We start from the raw sequence: 18,688 nt of genomic DNA, 5'->3' as shown, positions 1-18,688 counted from the left end.
TTATCATACCGTTATTGTAAATCATACCGTTATCGTTATCATACCGTTATCGTTATCATACCGTTATCGTTATCATACCGTTATCGTTATCATACCTTTATCGTTATCATACCGTTATCGTCATTATACCGTTATCGTTATCATGCCGTTATCGTTATCATAATCATACCGTTATCGTTATCATACCGTTATCGTTATCATACCGTTATCGTTATCATACCTTTATCGTTATCATACCGTTATCGTCATTATACCGTTATCGTTATCATACCGTTATCGTTATCATAATCATACCGTTATCGTTATCATACCGTTATCGTTATCATACCGTTATCGTTATCATACCGTTATCGTTATCATGCCGTTATCGCTGTTGCAGATCACTGACTCGGTACTGGGTTTGTAAAACACACCGAGTTCATATCGATAATAACCAATTGGCAATTGGTTTGAAACTCGTCACGAGGGCAAAGAGAAACACGACTGCTTGTCCGGCTGCTCGGATTTCAGGGTTCAAGGTTAAAACATACCGAACGTCCTTCCTGGTGAGTCTCCACATCTTCCGTTCCACTGTTCCAGGTGTATCACATTTAGTCCATCAGAGCTTTTAAAATCACCTTGTCCATGTGCGGTATTCAAGATTGTAAACACCTTTCTTCGATTTGTTCATTGTTGGAGCGCAGATCGGAATATCTACCCAATGATCAGGTTTTATTGGGGAGTTTTGCAAGAAATAATGGAGGAAAAGTTTTTTAATTTCACGATGATCTGCACACGTTGAGGGGGGGGGGGGGTTCATTGTATATTATATAGCCGACAGGTAATGAGTAAATGGGGTAATTAATTTGGCCCATTGTGCTGAGGAAACCGAGTTAATGGGGTAATTACTCTTTGTGATGTGATGTGGTGGTGGTGGTGTTGAGGAGGTGGGTGGGGACTGAGCAAATTTATTATTGCTATTATTAAGGGAGATGGACACTTATCCAACAAAGATATCCGAGTTTTGTATTTTTAATTAATTTTCGGAAATTTGTTGAATTTGTTTTTCACCTGGAAGTTGTGGGTTACGATGTGTAAATAAAGGTGGAAAAAGTCTGATTAATTGCAGTTTAATTCTAGGCTAAAAGGCAACAAAAGGTGAAATTTTCAAAGGGGCTTGTTGACTTTCTCGAGGCATTGGAAGTCTCATACAAAACCGTGTGCCTGGTGTTCAACATTACATTAAAGATTGGACTACATCTTATCAATAAATTACAGAGCTTGGTAACATTTAAAAATCCCTTATACCGTTTAAGAGTGTGTCCATTGCAATTTCTGTCACATTGGAGGCCTTTCAGTTTAAAATGGACCAATCCCCTCTTTGCTTTTCTCCACCAATTAAAGAGCTTTGTGAAGTCAACTGAATTCATAACACCACTTTACAATCTTACCACATTGATAGACTGTGTGGTTAAAGATGAAGAAGATAAAGAAGCACTCCTTTTGAGTGTTCAGACATATATGGCTGCCGAGGCAGTTTTCCATTGGCTAGGGGCACAATTCTGGATAGGTTGCCACTCTGATGCATCGCACTCAACATGGCTCATTCTTCCCAGGAAGCTGGTACTCATTTTGCTGATCTCAGAAGGATGACAGGCTGAGTCAACCCACCTGGTATTATTTATTGCGCTCAAACTCAGGACCCTAAGATGTTAAGGCAGCCACCTCAACTGGTAAGCCAACACCAGGCTGATGATGAGATGCACCTATGGGAAATATATTACAAACTTTATGGACCTGCAAAGAGCAGATGGTGTTTGCTTCATTTCACTTCCAGTAAGGGTCTTCTGCTTGTTGGATTCAGGGCCCCATCCAACAGAACACCCACGGTAAGTGCTTATGTTTAGTTTTTCTTATTTGTTACTGGCAGGTCCCTCCACACTTGATAGAATGATTAAAGAAAAAAAAATCACCAAAAATCCTACTTTAAAAAAAAATTCAATTTTTTTTGGCTCAAAAACATTTGGCCGCACTCACTGATGAACCTCTGAAAGTTTGAGAAAGATCCGTTCAGCCATCTCTGAGAAAAAGGAGACTTGATATGTGACGATGACAAATTCATTCGATTTCGATGAAGTTCTGGATCCAGATATGAGAATTCCTTTTTTTCAAAAAAATAGGGTCAAAAAATATTTCAAAAATTTCAAAAACCTGTGGACGGGTTCTGACAAGTGATTATTTTTTATGATGCAAGTGATTCTTTACCATTGAGACATAGGGTCAAAAAATATTTCAAAAATTTCAAAAAGCGGTTTCCAAAAAAACAAGAAGCTATTTTCAAAAACACTTCAAAAAATTTCAAAAACCTGTGGATGGGTTCTGACAAGTGATTATTTTTTATGATGCAAGTGATTCTTTACCATTGAGACATAGGGTCAAAAAATATTTCAAAAATTTCAAAAAGCTGTTTACAAAAAAACAAGAAGCTATTTTCAAAAAGACTTTAAAAATTTTCAAAAACCTGTGGATGGGTTCTGACAAGTGATTCTTTTTTATGATGCAAGTGATTCTTTACCATTGAGACATAGGGTCAAAAAATATTTCAAAAATTTCAAAAAGCGGTTTCCAAAAAAACAAGAAGCTATTTTCAAAAACACTTCAAAAAATTTCAAAAAGCTGTGGATGGGTTGTGACAAGTGATTCTTTTTTATGATGCAAGCGATTCTTTACCATTGAGACATAGGGTCAAAAAAAATTTCAAAAATTTCAAAAAGCTGTTTACAAAAAAACAAGAAGCTATTTTCAAAAAGACTTAAAAAAAATTTCAAAAACCTGTGGACGGGTTCTGACAAGTGATTCTTTTTTATGATGCAAGTGATTCTTTACCATTGAGACATAGGGTCAAAAAATATTTTTAAAATTTCAAAAAGCTGTTTACAAAAAAACAAGAAGCTATTTTCAAAAAGACTTAAAAAAATTTCAAAAACCTGTGGACGGGTTCTGACAAGTGATTCTTTTTTATGATGAAAGTGATTCTTTACCATTGAGACATAGGGTCAAAAAATATTTCAAAAATTTCAAAAAGCGGTTTCCAAAAAAACAAGAAGCTATTTTCAAAAACACTTCCAAAAATTTCAAAAAGCTGTGGATGGGTTGTGACAAGTGATTCTTTTTTATGATGAAAGTGATTCTTTACCATTGAGACATAGGGTCAAAAAATATTTCGAAAATTTCAAAAAGCTGTTTACAAAAAAACAAGAAGCTATTTTCAAAAAGACTTAAAAAATTTTCAAAAACCTGTGGATGGGTTCTGACAAGTGATTCTTTTTTATGATGCAAGTGATTCTTTACCATTGAGACATAGGGTCAAAAAATATTTCAAAAATTTCAAAAAGCGGTTTCCAAAAAAACAAGAAGCTATTTTCAAAAACACTTCAAAAAATTTCAAAAAGCTGTGGATGGGTTGTGACAAGTGATTCTTTTTTATGATGCAAGTGATTCTTTACCATTGAGACATAAGGTCAAAAAATATTTCAAAAATTTCAAAAAGCTGTTTACAAAAAAACAAGAAGCTATTTTCAAAAACACTTCAAAAAATTTCAAAAACCTGTGGACGGGTTGTGGCAAAATTTGGTAAATGAGTTCGATAGGTGCCAAGAACAAGCAGATTCGATTTTGGTTAAGGTCCGGATGCAGATCCTGCCCATCAGTGGGACACAAAATGTAAACTGTTCAGCCTGGCAGAGGTATGCGCTCTACCGAGTGCCGTTATAGTTCTCCAATGGTCTGACGTCGCCCAGGAGGATGAATCCGAAACAATATACAGGGTGTTTCAAAAAGATTGATACAACTTTGACTTCCTGCCATTTCTTTGCTTTTTGACCTATACCGTTTTTCCTTTTCAGGGTTTGGTGGTGTTATCGTGGTATTTGTTCGCTGGGATTTCTAGCTCTGTAGACATAGTTCAAGCAACTATGCCATTGACAGTGAAGTTGAAGACAAAAGTGGTGGCTCTGTGGTATGAGACTAAATCATATGTAAACACCTGCCAGAGGTTCTGCTGGGAATACCACCTCAGAACAAGTGATGGACCCACAAATTGTGCCATTCAACGTATTGTGAAACATTTTGAGCACAAGGATACAGTGCACATCCAGAGCAAGGGCAAGAGTGGCAGGCCAGCATCAGTAACCAAGAGCCAAGCCAACAACAATGCCATGCAGAACACTTCAGTGGACAGTCCCAAGAAGTCCCACAGCCGGCACTCCTGGGAGCTAGGCAGCAAATCAACATTAGTCTTGTGTATCCTCACTAAGGAGCTGAAGCTTTTCCTATCATCATCTCTGTTCGGCATAAACTGAGTCAAGATGACCTGAGAAGGAAACTTGATATGTGCAATTGTCTCAGTGACAGGATGGAGCAGTACCCAAACTGGATCAACCTGATCTGGTTCAGTGATGAAGCCCATTTCCACTTAAACAATGCCATCAACAACCACAACAACATTTTCTGGGAGGCAGAACCACCTGAGGAGATCACTGAGAGGTACTTGAAAGGGTCTAAGGTCACATGCTTCTGTGCCTTCAATGCAAGATGGGGCCTTACTGGTTTGAGAATGACAAGAGCAGGAAGGCGACAATCAATGGTGAGCGCTACCAGGCTGTGCTCCAGAAGTTCCATCATGATCTAGCCCAAAAGGTCACCTCAAATCAGCTCAGCATGACCTGGTTTATGTAGGATGGTGCACCCTCGCATACAGCTGGTGACACCATCACTCTCCTGTGGCAGCTCTTCAGAAACCGCCTTGTTGGCCTGAGTACCACTCATGACTAGGCACCCCATAACCCAGACTTGAACCCTCTGGACTACTGGTTCTGGGGGGCTGACAAGGGCTCTGTCCATGCCAACTGCCCTGCCACACTGGATGATCTGAAGCAGGAGGTGTCAGACTACCTCCAGGCAGTGGCACGTGAGACCTACAGGAAAGTTGGACAGAACTTTGGAGTCAGGATCAATGCCTCTCTGAACCATGGACGGGCACACATCGAGAACGTCAATTACAAGGATTTTGCGTAAATGCTAATTTCAGACCTTGGGCTCTCACTAACTCCAACAGTGACTTATTGCAATAGCAATCAGTGATAGAAAATACCATGTCATAAGCTTTCAAAAAATGGTTGGTTCACATTCCTGAGGTTTCTGTTTCCTTGTAAATAAACATTTAAAGTTGCATCACTCTTTTTGAAACATCCTGTATGAGAAAACAAAAATGTTCTTGAGTAATGGTAATCTCCAGGATGAAACGCCAAGCTCTTTTCCTTATTTTTCCTCCTTTCTTCATTTCTCTGTTTTCTTTCCTCCAACTTATTTCTTCCAACGATTAGGGTACCTGTCAATGATGGGTTCATAGAAGTCTCACCTCAAGTGAGAAATTTTTTGAAGTGTGTATTGGTAGAAACGGGAATTCAGCAAAAAAATTTCAGTGAGCAGATATCGCAGTGGGTGTTGCCAGAAACCTTGGCAACCTTTTTCAATTCGACCAGCTAAGATTTACAATCCAAGCTTGTTGTACCTCCAAAGTACTGCTTGGGATATTGGAATCTTGGCTGGGAAAAAAAACTAACCCCAACCCTAAAACCTGACCGAAAATCACCAAAGTTGTTTTCATGCCAACTGACCACCTCTTGGCACCTATCCCTCTACACATCGCTTACTTCAGCCCCTACCCCCACTCCTTCTCTCTCTCTACTCCCCATAGCTTTGCTTCCAGTTGGCATTTCTCACAGCATTTCATTCTGTTTTCCCATTTGATGATCCATTGATGTGTAGTTTCAGTTACACTTTTCAACATGAGTTTCACTTTGGGATATCAGTTTAGATTTAACAAGGAAATCCAACACAGGTGGAGGCCATTCAGCCCATCATGCCTGCGTGAACACCACACCAACCCATCCACACAAGATCCGAGGAATAAAATGCAAAAAAAAATAATTAATGATTTTTTTTGGGGGGGGGGGGGAGTTTGTGTAGCTTTTGTATTTTTTTCCCCCTTTTATTCCCCTCTAGGGGAGGGGGCATGGGCTTGGTTAAAAACACACAACATCAACCACACAACCCCCCTTGATAAGACCCCCACCAACAGCACTCCGTACACATATACACAATCACCCATCAATGCTCAAACTACCTGAAAGTCCTATCAACATCCCTATACACCTCTATCTCCAAAACTTCCAGGTACCTATCTAATTATAATTTAAGCTTATCTACTTTTTCTGCGACCACTACCTTTCCAGGTAGCGGACAATTCCATGCATTAACTACTCTCTGCCTTAAAGTCCCCTGCCTTACTGCCGTCTTAACTCTCCTCTTCTTTGCTCTCAAGCTGTGGCCCCTGGTTCTGTCATTGTCTACTTTGTTGAATAATATATCTGCACGTATTTTATCTATACCTTTCATTATCTTAAACATCTCTATCATATCTCCTGGTAACCGCCTCCTTTCTAGTGAATAAAGCCTCGTCTCCTTCAGCCGCTCCTCATGGCTGAGTCTAGCTCGGCCCGGAATCAATCTCGTAACCTTGCACTGAACCCTCTCGATGGCATCTATGTCCTTCTTGAATTGTGGTTACCAAAACTGCACACAGTATTCTAGATGTGCCCCGCACTAAATTCCTGTACAATGTTAACACCACCTCTTTTGATTTATAACTGATCTCCTCCTTATACAGCCTAAAACCCGATTTGCTTTACCTATACCTGCCTGACATTGTGCTGCCTGCTTACCTCCCGTATCTATTACCACCCCCAGATCCTTCTCCCGTGTGACACGCTCCAAAATTACTTCTTGCATCTTGTAATCTCTATTTTCATTGTTCTTTCCCATCCCCAACACCTTACACTTGCTCAGGTTAATCTCCATCTGCCAATCTTTTACCCAATCTATACAAGTAACAATACTTTTCTGTATCTGATCACCACCACCTCTGCTATCGAACTCACCTCCAAGCTTTGTGTCATCTACAAATTTGGAAAGCTTACTCTTTACCCCATTATCCAAATCATTGATGTAAATAATGAATAGTAATGGTCTGAGTACTGATTCCTGAGGTTACTGGAATCTCCACTACTTACATCCTCCACTTACATTTCCACGACTTACATCCTCCCAGCAAGGCATCCTCCCACTCACAGTCACTCTTTGCTTTCTCCCACTAACCCAGTTTGCAATCCAATTAGCGACCTGACCAGCCACCTCACAAGCCCTCACTTTGGCGTACAACCTCTGATGTGGTACCTTATCAAATGTCTTAAAGTCTTGACCAGTGTTTCTCAACCTTTTTTGTCCCACGCCCCACTTTGATTTTCAAAAAAAATCGTACGCCCCACCATGATTGGAGACACCACAGTATACACTACATATGTATTCAAAAGGCTTTATTAAAACTTTATTGCAAATTTTATTCAATTGCTGCTTACTTCAATGGGAGTCCTGCCCTTGACGCTGGCTGCAGATTTGTTTGATTCGAGGAACCAATTTTGTCAGTTTCAGCCTTAAATCACCACGTTTCGTGATTTCCAGTCGATTTCTCGTAGCTTGCAGCAAATCGGTAACAACACTAAATCCACATTCGACTAAATAAGATGATGGAAAATTTATCAACACTTCCCTTGCCAACGTAGTCGAGTTTGGGTATTTCTTTTCGCTCTCCTCAGACAGCCACATCATGGTTCCTTTGATCTTGAAAAGAGTTTTGAATCCTCATGCCCCACCAAAATATTTCCGCGCCTCACCGGTGGTGGAAGGAAAAAACAATGGAGAACAGAAATATTAGGAGATCGGTGGAAACACTGGTCTAGATATACTATGTCCACTGCCTTTCCCTCATCCACCCAATCAGACACTGCTTCATAGAACTCTAAAAGATTTGTTAAACAGGAACTACCTTTGGTAAACCCATGCTGACTACCTTTAATTAGTTTGTATTTGTTTTAATGGTTCCTCATCTGGTCCTTAATTAATGTCTCCAAAACCTTCCCCACAACTGAAGTCAAAATAATAGGTCTATAGTTTCCCAATTCTTCTATGGATCCTTTCTTAAATAATGTTGTTACATTTGCTACTCTCCTTAAATAGATTTGTCGTTGCAACTTGTGATGCAACATGTTTGGTGCATGAAAAAGGATGTCAAAATCTATTTTCCAGAGGATTAAAAAAAAAGATTTGTAAGGGGTCTAAAGGGGTCTTAAAAGGTCAAAATGGGTCCAAACGGTCTTACAAAGGTCTAAAAAGAGTCGAGGGGTCTAAATGGTGGGTATAAGGGTTGCAAAAGGTCTAATGGGTGTAAAGTAAGGGATCTAAATGTGTCTAAGGGTCTAAAGGTGAAAGAGCAAAAGGGGTTGAAGTGGTCAAATGGTCTTAAAGTGTCCAAAGGGTCTTAAAAGGCCTGAAAAGTGTCTTAAAGGTAGAAGGTCTATAGATCTCAAAAGGGTCTAAATGGCTGTGAAGGGGTCTAAAGGGTCTAAAGAGTATTAATGGGTATGAAGGGGGTTAAAAGAGTGTAAAGGTCAAATGGGTCTAAAGAGTATTTATGGGGTCTAAGGGGTGTAAGGTGCCTCAGGAGTCTTAGGGTCTAATGGTGTCTAAAGGGTCTCAAAGAGTGAAGCTGTCATAAATAAATTAACTTGGGAGTGCAACACGACAAGAACGGGCCAAATGAAACATGGAAATAACCTCATGACTTTTTAAAATCCCTATTTAGGTGCATCATGGTCAAAAACATGATCCGAAAACCTTATGTGGCATTAACCTTGGGAGATCAAAGCACAAAGGTCACAAACAAACAAACAAACAAACAAGAAATATATCATGCCTTGCACAATACTTCCAAAATCCATAAAACAAATTTGACCTCAAAAATAATTGGTGGTTGTGACCTGATATGCATATCCTGTTCAAATTTCAAGTCAATCTGATGAAAAATGGAGATTTTATAAATTTGACAAAGTTGTTGACATTTGGCCTATGTTGACCTTTTTACTTTTTGGCATTAAAGACAACAGGCTTCTTGCTTAGAACGAACTCTACCATGTGGTGAAGTTCAGTGAAGATTGGTTTAAAATTGTGACCTGCAGGCGATTGACATGCAAACAGACAGACAGACAGACAGAATAATGCACAAGGCCAACCAATATATTTGAAAGATCTTCGATTTTTGCAAGTAACAAACAAACAAGCAAACAAATATGAAATTTATCACACTATGCATCGCAAAATACTTGCGAAATCCCCCCCCCCCCAAAAAAAATTGACCTTAAAAAATAACTGGTGGTTGAATTCAATGACAAAATACACAAATCCTCTTTAAATTTCGACCTTTTGGTCTCTCACACTCTCACCACGCTGCTCCAGCACATGCTCCCATACCTGACCTGACCTGACTCTCACCACAGGCAGGTCAATGGTCTTTTTGTCTTCGACCGTCTCCCCTCCGGCCCTCTCCCCCTGCTCTGTCTGTGATCTGTCCCCTTCATATTTCCACAGGGTGCTCAAGGTCCACCAGTAACCCCCTTATGGTAAAACTACCAAAATCAACAATCATTGCTCACCTTCACTCTTTCATTCCTCTCTTTTCCCACCTCTGGAACAAACTCCCACACTTTCTTCAATCCCACTACTCTCCATGTCTTCAAAACAGCTGTTCACCACCATATCTTATCTTCCCCCATCCAAAACCATGATCTTTTCTACCCTTGTTAATCCACCCCAAACCCACCTACTTCAAATTCCCTGCTTTCCTTCCTGAAAGTCCCTGTCGTGTAAGAACCTGAAAGTCCCTGTAGTGTCCATCTTGTTGACCCCATGTACCCCCATCCCTCTCCCTTCCACCGATCTCCTAATATTTCTGTTCCCCATTGTTTTTTCCTTCCATCACCCGCCCCTCTGGTCTCCTGCTCCCCTTGTTGTACGTTCTGTGTGTTAGCTCTCATACGAGCCTCGTCATTGCATACAAAAAAAAGAAGCTCAGATCAATCGGATGAAAATTGATTATTTTTAGATTTAAATTCATTTTAGAAGTTTGACCTTGAGTTGACCTTTGACCTAATGACCCCAAAAATAGTTGGGTTCCCAATTCAGTAATGCACTATGCAATTGTTGCTAAATTTTCAGGTTAATCGGATGAAAATTGATGGTTTTTCAGATGGAATTTGATGATTTTAGAAGTTTGACCATGCGTTGACCTTTGACCTTTTGACCTCGAAAATAGTTGTTTTCCCAATTCAGTGATGGACTATGCAATTGCTGTTTAATTTTGAAGTCAATCGAAATTTTTCAGATAAAAATTGATGATTTTAGAAGTTTGACTTAGAGTTGGCCTTTGACCTTTTATCCTCAAATAGTTAGTTTCCCAACTCAGTGACGCAATATGCAAATCTAATTCAACTTTCAAGTGAATGGGATGAAAAATGTCGATTTTAGAAATTTGACCTGAAGATGATCCTTGACCTTTGACCTCAAAATCAATTGGCTTCTCAGTTGAGACGACCTCTACAAATTGGTAAAGTTTCATGATGATCGGTTTAGAATTGTGACCTGTCGCCGATTGACAAACAAGCAGACAAACAGAAAAACAGACAGAATAACAAAATTGACCGATCAATCTACTTGAAAAATCCTTTTTTTTGCAAGTAACAGTCAGACAGACAGACAGACAGAATAACAATATGGACTGATCAATATACTTGAAAAATCCTTGATTTTGCAAGGAACAAGCAGACAAACAGACAGATACAGACAGACGGGCAGAATAATACACGCAACCAACCAATATAGTACGTGAAAAATCTTCCATTTTCACAAGTAACAAACGTACAGACAAACCAATGTTTTGCTTTTATATGTACAAGTATACCCGTTCCTTGTGGGAGCAGCAGGTGGGAGTTATGTTATTACCTCCACCACTGAAGGTGAAGGAGGTTATGTTTTCATCCCTCTCTGGCTTGCTGTTTGTCTGTTTGTGTACAGGATATCTCAAAAAGTTGTGGACGGATCCGACTACTAAAATTTTAAAAGTGATTCTTCACCATTGAGAGATAGGGCTAAACCGATATATATATATATATATATATATATATATATATATATATATATATATATATATATATATATATATATATATATATATATATATATATATATATATAGCATGATATCTCAAAAAGTTGTGGACGGATCCGGACGAAACTTGGTGGACACATTGGTTGTGTGAGAGAAGGACGAATTGATCCGATTTTGGTGAAGATCCAAATCCAGATCTGGATATGAGAATTATTTAATTTTTAAAGTTGATTCTTCACCATTGAGATATAGGGCCAAAAACGATCTAGTACTTTATCACACGATATCTCAAAAATGTAATGGGCCAGATATGTTCTCGTGGATCCGGCATTACATGGCGGAGGTATGAGCTCTACCGAGTGCCCTTCAAGTTATCTTTAATACTATTGCTAATTATTTTTTACTATTACTGTTGTTTATATTTTTTATTATTCTTATTACCTTCGCAAACTTCGTTTGACGAAGGTATTGTATTGACCCCTGTGTATTTATTTATTGGTAAATATGTGTGCGGACATCATTGCGCAAAAACTGCTGAACCGATTTGCATGAAATTTTCAGAGATGATGTTCAGTTACTCAAGGACGCCAGGCGAAGCTTTTGGGAGCGATCGGATCAAGGGTCAAGGTCAAGGTCACAAAAAGGTCAAAATCGTTTTTTTGCGATTAAAGTGTCAATTTTGTTCCGATTTACATCAAATTAAGTCCAAAATGTTCAGTATTCAAATCCCGATCCACTGATATAGCATATGGTATAGTGTTTGCAACCCTAGTTAGTCTGTGGAAGTCAAAGGTCAAGGGGGTCACCAAATGGAGTTTTTGATTGGGAAGCGTTGTGGACAACATTACACAAAAACCACTTCGCAGATTGTCATGAAATTTTGTGGATGTGTTTGGCATCACGAGAGGACAAATCGATTAGATTTTGGGAGCGATCGGATCAAAGGTTAAGGTCAAGGTCACAAAAAGGTCAAAATCTTTTTTTCGCGATTAAATTGTCAATTTTGTTTTGATTTACAGCAAATTAACTCCAAAATGTTCAAAATTAAATTCCCCATCCTCTAATATGACACACGGTATAGTACTTTTGTCACCCAAGGCAGCGGTTGGGGGTCAAAGGTCAAGGGGGTCACACAAATTCACATTTATATCGGAAAGCGTTGTGGACAACTTAACCCAAAAAAACAAAACGCAGAGAGGCTTTAATTCTTTTGGATTTGTTTGGCATCATGAAAGGACAAATCCATTAGACTTTGGGAGCAATCTGATCAAACGCCAAGGTCATAAAAAGGTCAACATCGTTTTTTCATGATGAAAACGGTTAATATGTTTCCGATTTACATCAAATTAACTCCAAATTGTTCAGTGTTCAATTCCCCATCTTCTGAAATGACACAAGGTATACTACTATTGTCACCCTAGGTAGCGGTTGTGGGTCAAAGGTCATGGGGGTCACGAAATGCATATTTGTATTGAGATGCGTTGTGGACAACTTAATACAAAGGTAACTAGTGGCTGCGGCGAAGGTATGCGCTCTACGAGTGCCCGTTCTAGTTATTATGTTGTAATAATGTTAATATTATGATGTTAGATCAGGTCATTGGAAGGATAAGACCATGTGTGACATTATAACATGTTCAAACCAGTAATTGAGGGGGAGGGGGGCAGATTAAGTCTGCAACCTCCATTGTGTGACCCTTAGTCCTCCTGTCAAGTTGGGTTGACATTGCGGAAGTAATGACTGAATGTGTCACGGCCAAAAAGACAGACAGACAGACAGACACCAAGTTGCATATTTTAGTATGATCAATTTTTTTTCACCCATTTATTTATCAATCCTTTATAAGCTGCACATTATTATTTTTTTATTTTTCCTATACCACCTCTCATTTGGCCTGTGTTGGCTGGTCATCTTTCACAGGGACCTACTCACTCCTCACCCTTTCTGTGACTCATGCATGCTCAACCACTTGTGCGGCCCATGTCAGCTCAACAAACCATTGTGTCGTCATACTGGCACAAAAAACCCTCGTGCGACCCATGTAGCCTCAGAAAACTGTTGTGCAGCCCATGCCGGACCATCAAACCATCATTTGCAGAAAATGCATCCCCAAACCAGCTTTCCCAGATATTGAATACCTGTAACAGTTAAACCAAGGTTAAACTTGGTGTGATCACACAAGTACAAAGTTAAAGGCAGAAAATACCTGCACGTACCTACACAGTAGTCCTCTTCGAGCAAATAGCCAGTTGGGCAGGACATGGTCACAGGAAGGCGATGTCGCTGTGTTTGAAATCCACGAGCTGTGTGTGGATCAAGCGGTACATGCTGAGAACCACTTTCTAAATGTGGATCAACGGGTACGGGATGGTGACCTCGTGCTGTGTGTGGATCATGCGGTACATGCTGAGAACCACTTTCTAAATGTGGATCAACGGGTACGGGATGGTGACCTCGTGCTGTGTGTGGATCATGCGGTACATGCTGAGAACCACTTTCCAAATGTGGATCAACAGGTGTGGGATGGTGACCATGTGCTGCACGTGGATCATGGGAAATGTGCTTATGACCACGTGCTGCATGTGAATCAAGGGGCAGATGATGAGGAACTCGTGCCGAGTGTGAATTGAGAGGGATATGCTGGGATTCTGGTAATGAATGAGGATCAACTGCAACATGGTGAGATCCAAGTGCTGAATGTTGATCACGCGAAGAATGCTGATGACCACTTTCCAAGTGTGGATCAATAGATAAGGGCTGATGACCATCACCACGTGCTGCATGCGGATCGGTGGGTATGGGCTGATGACCATGTGCTACATGTGCGCGGTGTGTATCCATAGGCTTGTGCTGAGCACCACGTGCTGTGTGTGGTTCAATGGGTAAGTGCTGAGGACCATGTGATGTGTGTGGATGTGGATCAACAGGTACGTGTTGATGACCATGTGCTGCATGTGGATCAAGGGGCACATGCTGATGACCACGTGCTGCATGCAGATCAAAGGGAGCGTTCACAGGAACTCGTGCCGAGTGTAAATCGAGAGGGACATGCTGAGATTCTGGTAATGAATGACGATCAACTGCAACACTGTGTGAACCAAGTGCTGAGCGTGGGCCATGTGGAGCATGCTGTCGTGGATATGATGCATCTGGCACATCATGCGGATCTGGTGGAAGTACCGGTGCTGAATCAGGGGGGTGGAGCGCATGAGAGCCATGTGATTCATCCAAGCCATGTGGATCTGGAGGTTCAAGAGGAGTGTGTATGGGAGAGTATTGAGGTTGGGGCACATGAGTATCATCCTCATCATCAATTTGTGCTTCCCATGCGCTCCTATCATCGCCACCGAAGGTGATGACACGAGCAGAAGGTGAGACGCACATGTATCCGCCATGGTGGTTCACGCATATCATTGGGCTTTGGCAGGCATCAGCAATGCTTGCACATTCATCGACATCTGTATCAGGGAGTGCATGGGTGGAAGGAGAGAGGGAAAAGGGGAAAGACAGAGTACAGCAATGAGTTTCCGAATAAGCTGCATTTCTCTTTTGAAACGTATGCTCAAAAGATAGGTGTATAACAACTGTTCAACAAAAAAAACTGAAACACATTTCAGTATTTTACAGTCAATTCAGAGAGAGAGTGCACAGTGTTAACTCAGTTAATGGCATGTTAATCATAGAAACAAATTAAAACCACCGTTCTGGTAAGATGCCAGCAGGAATGATGAATCTTGGAGGAAAGCCATCCTTGGTATATCTAATATATAAACCTCTTTCTAACCACTGACTGACTGATTGACTGACTCACTGACTGATTCACTGACTGATATTAAAGATCGGTACCTTTTGGGTGGTGTAGAAAGCTGAAATTTTGTGTGCCGATGGACATTGAAGCCAAAACACCCCCCAAAAAAAAAATCACAGAATTGTCAGACAACATCCATAAATGAAAATATAAATAAAAGAAAATATTATATAAATGAAAAAAATGCAGATGAGCGACCAGAGACAATGTGGAAGCAGATAATTTTGCATGCAGATGGACATCGAAGCTGATAAAACAGGAAAAATCACAGAACCATCAGAAAGCATCCATAAATGAAAATATAAATAAATGAAAAAAAAAATGAATGAAAAATTAAATGCAGGTGAGCGATCCGATACAATGGGGGAAGTCTCAACCTGAATATAACCTGCTGGATTGGTCCTATGGCGGCACGGCGTTTTATTAACGAGTGCACCATCTTTCTGATGGGTGTCAAGCTGGGGACCACCCATCTACTCGTATTGATTGCTGGTGGATGTGCAAGATCCTCACACCCTGGTCAAGTTCCAAGTTCCTGCCTTTACATGTCGTGGTGGTTCTAGAGGTCCACCACAACTACTAACTAGCCTCTGAAGAAAAATCATGATACCAAAGTGGGTTAAGATAGCCTACCTTCAGATCGATAAAGGCATAACATCCTGATTATGAAAGATCTTTACAAAAAAGATAGAAGTGCAAAATGAAAGAGGAGCGAAAATATCAAAATGGTGATGAAAGGGGAGGAAATAGTTGGGCATGGGACAAAGAAAACAAAAAGGTTATCATGGGTAGAAAGATCACAGGTATGTACCCAGGTATGCCAAAATAGAACCAAACCCTCCGTTTTATTCACCTTCAGCATCGATTTGTTTTTCATGTTTTCTTTCTGTCTTATTTCAGAAAAATAATAGCTGAGGTCCTGTGGGAAACGATGCCCTGGACAAATGAAGAAAAGGCTTCTTTTTTTTTGTAGAATCCTATGTCGAAACGCAATCCTTCGTCCAAACCTAAATAAATGTCAAGAGAAGATGTAACTGCAGAGATGCCCAATGCAATGAGAGAATATTCAAATGGACGAAGAAAGTTAGAGAGCAAGGAACTGTGCACAACTGAATCTCAAAATCAGCAGACAGATCAATTTATTCTGGACGGCCTTTGCTGAGAACTCCTGAGATCATTGAGTGGGTCCAAGAGTCAGTCAGAAACAGTCCAAAAAAGTCGCTTCACCGTTGCAGTCAAGAACTTGGACTGACAGTGTCAAGTCTCAGGAAGATTGTCCATGACTCATTCAGCTACATTAAAGTGCTGAATGAGCTCTGGGCTGCTCTTGGTTGCAGGAGAAGCTTTCAAAGAGAAAAACAATGGTTTCAGCAGGATGGGGCAACCCTTCACACCCCAAATGAGTCCTGTGATGGGTGACAAGCCACTTTTGTAAGAGAGTGATAGGCCGGCGCTTCATTGTTGAGTGGTCTCCGACACTTTCCTCTGGTCTGAGCCCACTAGATTTTCATTTTTGGGGATATCTCAAAGACGATGTGTACAAAGAAAACCCCCAGAAGCAAGTCTGATCTGAAACAAGCAATCACAGAGAAAGTTAGGTCCATCCCACTGGCCGAATCAATAACTTTGCCCGTCGAATTCAAATCTGTACTCAGTGCACAGTTGGACATTTGGAGCATGTGATTGTCTGAGTGTCAGAACTAAAGTCTTATAAGTTACGATTCTGATCGTTGGTTCACTTGTGCCACACAAAATGTAGCACATATTCCTCAAGGTTTACGTCATTCAGAATAAAAATGAATGTGTTGTGGATATTTTTATGTGGTTGGTTTTTTTTGGGCACGCCCTGTGTATGAAATTCCACCCATCAACTTAATAAAACTCATAGGCTGACTGGACCCTAAAGCCAGCTGCAGATTGGGCATCCTCCATCATTCCGCCTTTCTTCTGGTCTTGCACCCTCTTTCCGCTCTCTCTCAGCCCTCTGATCCTCTCAGCTTCTCCAGAATGCACACGTTCTTCCAGTGTCCTCTCACAGTTAAAGTTCCAAAATTCAGGCTTAATGCACACCTCCACTCTTTTATTCTCCTCTTCTCCCCGTTGTGAAGCCACCTTCCAGGGCTGCTCAAGCCCACTCCTCCTTCCAGGGGTTGAGGTTGGCAGTGCACTGTCATCTCATCATCCTCAATCGATACCCGCAATTATGTTTACCCCCATGAACCTTCCTTGACCTAACCTCTTACTAGTAGGTTACTATGATTTCTCCCCTCTCTCTCTCCTCTTTTCCCATTTGTTCAATCCCTGCTGATTGTGTCCACTTGTGGCCTGAGTGCCCCAGTGTCAATACATTGCCTGTTTACCCACTGTAACCTCACTCTCCATGAGCCTGGATTTTGTATTAAGAAAAATAGGGGCAACACTCCTGGGCACTCACCTGGTAGAATAATGATACTGAGGATGTCAACATGGGACGGAATCAGCAAAAGGTACCAATGAACCAATGTTATAGCAAATACATGTTTTTTTGAGGGGGAGGGGAACCCCCCCCCACCCATAAACTCCCTTATGCCACGATTTTTCAAAAAATAGTGTGAACAAACTTTGGTACATCACGGGTGATGAAGGTTCTGGTCAAGTTTCATCGAAATTGTGTGTGCTGTTTCAGAGAAGTTTCTAATGTTTGTGAACAGACGGATAGACGGGCGGACGACGCGCCATCCCATAAGCTGCATGGAACTACGTTCCAAGTGAGCCAAAAATGAGAGAAGGCAAGTATGATATCAAAGAAATTGCAAGTTTGAAAAATTGGAGTTAGATGCAGGTTAGGACAGATACAAAGAGGTGATTCCCCATGCAGGTGAAGGGGGAAAGTAAACGGTGTAGGTGAGCTAAAACGTCAAGTGATTGGTTTGATGATTAAGAATATGGTGAGCTGGGGTTGTGAAGGTGAGTGGAAAGGGGTTTAAAGTTGGTGAGAAACACGAGAAGTTTGAGAAGCCATCGTCTTCATTGAGGAAAAAGGAACATGGGGAAAAAGAGGAACCATAACTCAAGGACTGATTTAATACAACAGTGTATTGTGCTTCATCGCTGGTTGAACACATATTTCACCAGGAATTAATCTTTAATTCGGTCTGTTGGTTGCTTCATCACTTGTAATGGCCATGTTGTTGATGAAGTTCCTCTTCATTCAATACAGGAATCTAGATCTTGGCCAGGGCACCGACAAACAATAGCCTCATCTTCAAACATTTCCATCTATCTATCTATATATTACTCATACTCTCATCTTGTATATGTATATATATATATATATATATATATATATATATATATATATATATATATATATACATATATATATATATATGTATGTATGTATGTTCCTGAAATACAGTCAAAACGGTACACGATAGCGCAAACTTTTTCGGGCCACCTCACTCACCATTCTCCTGCGGTATGCAGTATCAAGTTTGGGTAAATCGGGCAACGGAAAAAATTATTAAAAAATCAATTCCCGATTCAGTCAAGTACTCTTCGGGAGAATTTTATCAATGCAAACAACCTCAGTGGTATAGTTCGCTGGAGCTATCTTTTTTTTTTTTTTTCTTGAAATGATTTTGTTCATCAACCGCTGTCACAACGCTGTTTTCATCAACCGCTTATGATTTTATCCAGATCTGCAGAGAGTGAAGAAGCTGCTGCTTGCCAATCTGAGGGATGACAGATGGTACAACAGAGGGTGGAGTCATCAGCAAAGAGATAAAGAGGATTTTCCAGAGA

At 40.5% G+C, this 18,688-nt stretch overlaps 1 protein-coding gene across 3 annotated transcripts in view; it reads right to left on the bottom strand.

Annotated features, from left to right (window-relative positions):
• The window catches only part of LOC147019796 (uncharacterized), a 78,931-nt gene that overhangs the window by 41,800 nt on the left and 18,443 nt on the right, over positions 1-18,688 (bottom strand). For all 3 annotated transcript variants that reach the window (XM_085894529.1, XM_085894530.1, XM_085894528.1), the window contains one exon: positions 13,314-14,555. In XM_085894529.1, coding sequence (XP_085750655.1) covers positions 13,314-14,555 — 1,242 coding nt within the window. The remainder of the gene's footprint in view (positions 1-13,313; positions 14,556-18,688) is intronic.

Source organism: Eptatretus burgeri, chromosome 9 (genome assembly GCF_056783735.1).
Source record: "Eptatretus burgeri isolate ZD-2024b chromosome 9, Ebu_testis_v1, whole genome shotgun sequence".
Lineage (NCBI taxonomy): Eukaryota > Metazoa > Chordata > Myxini > Myxiniformes > Myxinidae > Eptatretus > Eptatretus burgeri.
Note: the sequence above shows the minus strand (reverse complement) of the source record. Positions and strands in the feature narration are given on the sequence as shown.